General features: G+C 36.0%; 2 protein-coding genes across 2 annotated transcripts; both read left to right on the top strand.

The window, feature by feature from the left end:
• Positions 1 to 216: 216 nt before the first annotated feature.
• Positions 217 to 4,130, top strand: LOC111890210 (2-methyl-6-phytyl-1,4-hydroquinone methyltransferase, chloroplastic). Its single transcript, XM_023886364.3, has 3 exons — positions 217 to 1,200; positions 3,285 to 3,591; positions 3,767 to 4,130. Exons 1-3 carry the CDS (start codon positions 626 to 628, stop codon positions 3,920 to 3,922), a joined length of 1,038 nt encoding a protein of 345 aa, XP_023742132.1. The 5' UTR covers positions 217 to 625; the 3' UTR covers positions 3,923 to 4,130.
• Positions 4,131 to 4,268: 138 nt separating this feature from the next.
• Positions 4,269 to 6,230, top strand: LOC111890224 (ammonium transporter 2 member 5). Its single transcript, XM_023886383.3, has 3 exons — positions 4,269 to 5,221; positions 5,315 to 5,600; positions 5,680 to 6,230. Exons 1-3 carry the CDS (start codon positions 4,622 to 4,624, stop codon positions 6,228 to 6,230), a joined length of 1,437 nt encoding a protein of 478 aa, XP_023742151.1. The 5' UTR covers positions 4,269 to 4,621.
• The last annotated feature ends 330 nt before the right edge of the window (positions 6,231 to 6,560 follow it).

Genomic DNA, 6,560 nt, shown 5'->3' with positions numbered 1-6,560 from the left:
GTACGTGTTTCTCCCGCGAATTTAAATACTGGGCACACTTCCCCCCACAGTCCACCTCAACCCTTCCTGCTGCATTATTTCCCCTGTCCATACTCCATACTGACCCATAGCCTTATCACCATTCACCAGTTCTGCGACTGTATACTTCTGTTCCTCTTCAACACCGACTACAACTTCCCACTCTCCTCACCACGAGTTCTTTTTTTTTTTTTTTTTTTTTTTTTTTTTTTTTTTTTTTTTTTCAGTCATCAATTGTTTTCGATCATTCATCATCAATCGTGATTTAACTCAACTGCTAAGTCCCTTTTCTTAAATTTCTTCAAATTGTCACGAACCCAAATATCCCGTTCTGAATGCAACTAACTTGAATTAAACCCCTTACAAGATCAGGGTTTTAATCAATTTCCCACCTGGGTATTGTGTAGATCTTGAGTCTTTTTTATTTTAAACTCGAAATTACTAGTTTTTCCATCTGGTTTTTTGTTAAATTCGTCAAATTTGTGAATATGAACTCAAATTTACAAGTTTTTGATTCCAGGGCCTCGTTCAAATCTTGAAATTGGTGGTTTGAGCATAAAATCACAAGTTTTCCTTATCTGTTTTTTTTTTTGTTTGTTGAGCAATAATGGCTTCTTCAATGCTGCATGGAGCTGAGAATATCGCAAATATAAGAGGAAGAGTATACCCAAACGGATTAGAGTTTAACAGGTCAGATTTGCATGGTAGAAAGTCTTTCCTGAAAATTAATCTGGCTAGTGGGAATTCGAATTTGAGAGGCATAAGTAAGAGGTTAGTTGTACCCAAGTGCAGTGTGTCTGTACCAAGGCCAGCTTCACAGCCTCGGTTCATCCAACACAAAAAAGAGGCGTTTTGGTTTTATAGGTTTCTTTCAATTGCATATGATAATGTGTTCAACCCGGGTCATTATACCGAAGACATGAGAGACGAAGCCTTGGAACCTGCTGATCTCAATAGCCGTGATATGATAGTGGTGGATGTCGGTGGTGGGACCGGCTTCACAACTTTGGGTATTGTGAAACATGTTGATGCTAAAAATGTTACAGTTTTGGATCAATCGCCACATCAGCTTGCTAAAGCGAAGCAAAAGGAGCCATTGAAGGAATGCAAGATCATTGAGGGGGATGCTGAGGATCTTCCTTTCGAAACAGATTATGCAGATAGATATATATCCGCTGGAAGGTGTATTTTCTCAAAATTTATCTTCTTTTTATATAAAGTTCCCGTACTCATTTTTTAACCTACTTCTGCATAAATTATTGGGAAAATGATTTAAATGGCAACCAATAACATAAATTTTTTCCCCATTAGATCACCTAAGTTTTAATTGCACCCAATTAATTTTTCCTCATTAGATCACCTAAGTTTTAATTGCACCCAATTGACAGGCAAACTTATTTTTTGTTCTATTATACCATTTATACGGATGATAGCCCGTTACCAACTACATAGAGTCCATGTCACCTAATCGATCGATGGTATAATAGAACCAACAAGAAAAGTTTGTTGGTCAATTGGATATGACTTAAAAAGAAAATAAAATGTTATTGGTTGCTTTATAATATTTTCATAGAAAACATTAAAAAACTTATAAATACCATTTATATATCCAAAATCTTCGATTTTGCTTTAACTTACTTGTCTTAAAATTATTCAGACCAACCATAAGACAATTAAAATCTTTTTCAACGAGAATTTTCTGCTTTCTATTAACTTTATTGTTAAACCTATATAACTATTTATAAGACTTAACAATTTAAGCATTATATATTCAAAGATATTAAAAATTATATTATCTCTTTTCCCAAACAATCCACTATATATATATATATATATATATATATATATATATATATATATATATATATATATATATATATATATATATATATATATATATATATATATATATATATATAAGTCTTAGAAATGGTTATGTGGGTTTAAAAATGAAGTTAGAATAAAATGAAAAATTCTCGTTGAAAGTATCTTAATTGTCTTATAGATGGTCTGAATATTTTCAAGACAAGTAAGTTGAGGCAAAATCGAAGATTTTGGTTATATAAATGGTGTTTTTTTTTTTTTTTCTTAAATATTTTGTATGAAAATATCATAAATGGCAACCAATAACATTTTATTTGCTTTTTAAATCACTAAACTTATATAATTGTATCGAACTGACCAACAAACTTTTCTTTTTAATTTTATGATACCATTGATTACGTGGACACAATCGATGACATGGACTCCATGTGGGTTGGTAACCGGCTATCACCGATAACAATTATTTAATAGAACCAAAAAAAAATTTGCAAGTCAATTGGGTACAATTACAACTTCAATGACCTAATGATTAAATTTTGTGTTATTGGTTGCCATTTTGGATCATTTTGCCTAGATTATTTGGTTATTTATGGATCCAATAATCAATTTGATACTAGCAAAGGGTAAAGCGAAATTATTCTTATACTATTATTTTATCTCTTACTTCTTTAAATAATCATAATTTTACAAACACATAAAACAATGGAAAGTGATTGAAACTTAAAGGAGTGTTTGGTTCTCGGATTTTGCCGGATTTCGAAAGAAATGGAATCTTGAATTCCATTCCATGACATGTAGCTTATTTGATTGCCAAACATATGGTGGAGATTCCTTCAAAATCCATGTTTGAGGGATTTTATTATTCCTAAAGGTGGATGGTCACTATTGAGTGCCAAATTTCATTTTTTTTCAAGAGTGAAATATGATTTTAGCACTTGGGTGTAGATGGTTTTTGCAATTTTCATTCCAAAAAGTTTTCTCTTGCAATTTTGGTCCCCAAAAGTTTTCTTTGTCAATTTTGGTCCTTATTTAAGGTTCTTGTAAAGTTGTTGGTCCCCTGAGTAAAATGTTTAGTTTTGGTCCCAAGTATAGTTGATTTTGTAAATTTAGTCCCAAAATTATAGTCATTTTACTTGGAAAATGGACCAAAATCGTTACAAAAACCTTAAATAAGGATCAAAATTACAAGAGAAAACTTCTAAAAACTAAAATTGCAAAAATCAACTAATACTCAAGGACCAAAAATGTAATTTACACATTTTTATTAAAAGACCAAAATTTTCATCATTAAACACAAACAAATTCTTGGTTTTAACATAATTTACATTCCAATTTCTTTCATATATTCACAAATCAAACAGAAAACAACAAAGGAACGATATTGAATTCCATTCCATTCAGTTCCATTCCTTCCAAATGACTTTGTTCTTATTTGATTGCAGCATTGAGTACTGGCCTGACCCACAACGAGGCATCAAAGAAGCATACAGGGTTCTAAAGATAGGAGGAAAGGCATGTATAATCGGGCCTGTATATCCAACCTATTGGTTGTCTCGTTTCTTTGCAGACATGTTTATGCTGTTTCCAAAGGAGGAAGAGTACATCGAGTGGTTTGAAAAGGCTGGATTCAAAGATGTTAAGATCACGAGGATTGGCCCAAAATGGTATCGTGGGGTCCGCCGCCACGGTCTTATCATCGGCTGCTCTGTTACCGGAGTCAAACCCGTATCAGGGAATTCACCGTTGCAGGTAATGCCAATTTATGCAAAAAGGTTTCATTTTTGGACCAAAAGATGCAATATTTTACTACTCCTATATTGGAAAGGAATTGTAATTATATCGGATAGATTGGTAAAATAAATTTGTAAACTTTGAAAAATCTACCAAATTATAGCACTGAAAATAGTTCTGTAATCGGTTGCAGCTGGGCCCCAAAGTAGAGGAGTTGAGGAAGCCGGTGAACCCGCTTGTGTTCCTAGCCCGGTTTCTTGTGGGTGTGATGGCTGGTGGTTACTATGCCATGATCCCTATTTACATGTGGCTCAAGGACCAAATTGTCCCCAAAGGTCAACCAATATGAGTCTTGTGAGATGGTTCATGTCTGATTTGCGTTTTGGTTTGTATGATATGATATGATGCCTTGTTTTCAGTTTAAACTTCAAGACGCATGTGGTTTGTTTCTGTTTAAAGTGTAACAAAAGTTTCATGTCGCATATTTAGGAATCTTTAATGTATTGACATGAAAGTGGATATCCCAGCTATCGATCGAATATCGATCCCTATGTTAAGGAGTTTTGTCGGCCGTTTGTTGATGCATCTTTAGCAACGTTTAATGTGATGGCATAATCATAAAACTAGAGATTCCACTAAGGATCCCTATGTCAACGGAAAACTCCACAATATACCGTTTTAACATATTTAAGAAACATTAGTATCTTATTTGTTTCCATCAAACAATATTTTATACAAAGGGCATCAAAGATTCATTGATTTCTTAGCCTACAATTGACAAATGAATACATCCACATCTTTCGGGCTTTGGCGTCTCCGTTCTCATCAAATGCAAACAACCGAACAACTCACACCCAAATCATCATATCTCCTATCGCTTTTCTTGCTCTTCCAATTTCCATTTTCACCCCTACTCTTTTACCCATATCAACATCCAAAACACACACCACACAGAGGCACTATAGTAAATTCACTTTTTTTCAGAACTATATATTCTCTAGAATCCGAAACACATAACTCTGATTCTCAAATCTAAAATTCAAAGAATATGTCGTTCAAGCTTCCACCAAATCTCATTCCGCATGATTCGAGCCCGGAATGGATGAGCAAAGGCGACAACGCATGGCAAATGACCGCCGCCACGATGGTCGGCCTCCAAAGCGTACCAGGGTTAGTCATATTATACGGCAGCATCGTGAAAAAGAAATGGGCTGTAAACTCATGTTTCATGGCCCTTTTCGCCTTCGCCGCCGTCTTAGTATGTTGGGTCGGGTGGGGGTACCAGATGTCTTTTGGTTCAGAAAAGTTTCTACCTTTTTTAGGAAGACCAAGCGTCGCGTCACTGCGTGCTAGCTACTTAGTCGAAAGAGCATTTTCCGGGAAGTTGCCAAATGCGACGATGATCTTTTTTCAGTTTGTTTTTGCGGCGATCACGTTGATTTTGATCGCCGGAGCTTTGTTGGGGCGGATGAATTTTTATGCGTGGATGTTGTTTGTTCCGGTTTGGCTGACGTGTTCCTATACTGTTGGTGCGTATAGTATATGGTGTCCTGATGGATGGTTGGCCAAGAAAGGTATTATTGATTATTCCGGTGGTTATGTCATTCATCTTTCTTCTGGAGTTGCTGGTTTCACTGCCGCGTATTGGGTATATATGTATATAACTTCATATTCAATCAACTACAAATTTGATTGCTTTGTTGTAGCGAATGTTCTGAGATTTTACGATGTGGTATTATAGGTGGGACCAAGGGAAAGTAAGGATCGGGAGAGGTTTCCACCCAACAACATATTGTTAATGCTTCTAGGGGCGGGCCTACTATGGATGGGGTGGACTGGGTTCAACGGAGGCGATCCTTACATGGCAAGTAGGGATGCATCTCTAGCGGTGCTTAACACGCACGTGTGTGCTGCCACAAGCTTGCTGACGTGGCTCATGCTCGATATCGTCTTCTTTGAAAAACCATCGGTTATTGGCGCCACACAAGGCATGATCACCGGTCTAGTATGCATCACCCCAGCCGCAGGTAGTTGCCTATGATATGATACAGAAGAGATATGTTACTTTATAGTTGATATTGGTACTGATACCGATTTATTGCACAGGAGTGGTGCAAGGTTGGGCAGCAATAATAATGGGAATATTATCGGGTAGCGTGCCATGGTTCACAATGATGGTGTTACACAAGAAAGTGTCACTATTAAAACAAATCGATGACACCATGGCGGTTTTCCACACTCATGCGGTTGCGGGGTCGCTAGGTGGCATTCTGACGGGTATTTTTGCAGAGCCAAGGCTAAATCGTCTTTTCTTCGACATAACAGACGGGTGGCAACATTATGTTGGGCTTGTTTATGGGTTGAAAATGGGTCGGGTACGGGCTGGGTTCAATCAGATGTGGATTCAATTATTAGGAATATTATTTGTGGTGGGGTGGAATGTTGTTGTAACTAGCTTGATTTGTGTTGGGATTAGGGCTTTTATGCCTCTTAGATTAAGTGATGAAGAGTTGGAGATTGGGGATGAAGAGGTGCATGGAGAAGGTGCGTATGCGTTGTGGGGTGATGGCGAGAAATTTGAGATTTCTAAGCGTAATTCGTCTCAGTCTCATGGTTTTAATGAGGTTTCGGCAAAGGAAGGAAGTAATTTCCGATAAATCTTTTTTGAAATTTTTAAATCTAAAACAATATTGTTGTAATAAAAATATACATAATGCAATTAAACTTGTATGATATTTCTTATATAAAACAAATATCACCGCTAACAATGAAGTATTTAATTATGTGGTTCATGAAAAATTAACGTCTTATATAATAGTTGGAGCTAACTTTCAGTCCGACTAGCACTTGTGAATTGCTATTTCTTTGCAAAGAACACTGTATTTTTTTTTTTTTTGTCAAAGTGTTCTACAAAACCGAATCATGCATAAATATATATACACTCAACAATTAAATTCAGTTGTATGATAGAAAAAGTGGTGTTGGTG

Source organism: Lactuca sativa, chromosome 8 (assembly GCF_002870075.4).
Source record: "Lactuca sativa cultivar Salinas chromosome 8, Lsat_Salinas_v11, whole genome shotgun sequence".
NCBI lineage: Eukaryota > Viridiplantae > Streptophyta > Magnoliopsida > Asterales > Asteraceae > Lactuca > Lactuca sativa.
This window is presented reverse-complemented; position numbering and strand designations above follow the sequence as displayed.

What these genes read in the sequence shown, in the direction of transcription:
- LOC111890224 (XM_023886383.3), top strand. Translation starts at nt 4,622, where the DNA reads ATGTCGTTCAAGCTTCCACCAAATCTCATTCCGCATGATTCGAGCCCG. An exon ending in GTTTCACTGCCGCGTATTGG is followed by an intron (nt 5,222 to 5,314) that starts GTATATATGTAT and finishes GTGGTATTATAG; the next exon opens with GTGGGACCAAGGGAAAGTAA. An exon ending in ATGCATCACCCCAGCCGCAG is followed by an intron (nt 5,601 to 5,679) that starts GTAGTTGCCTAT and finishes TTTATTGCACAG; the next exon opens with GAGTGGTGCAAGGTTGGGCA.
- LOC111890210 (XM_023886364.3), top strand. Translation starts at nt 626, where the DNA reads ATGGCTTCTTCAATGCTGCATGGAGCTGAGAATATCGCAAATATAAGA. An exon ending in AGATATATATCCGCTGGAAG is followed by an intron (nt 1,201 to 3,284) that starts GTGTATTTTCTC and finishes ATTTGATTGCAG; the next exon opens with CATTGAGTACTGGCCTGACC. An exon ending in CAGGGAATTCACCGTTGCAG is followed by an intron (nt 3,592 to 3,766) that starts GTAATGCCAATT and finishes AATCGGTTGCAG; the next exon opens with CTGGGCCCCAAAGTAGAGGA.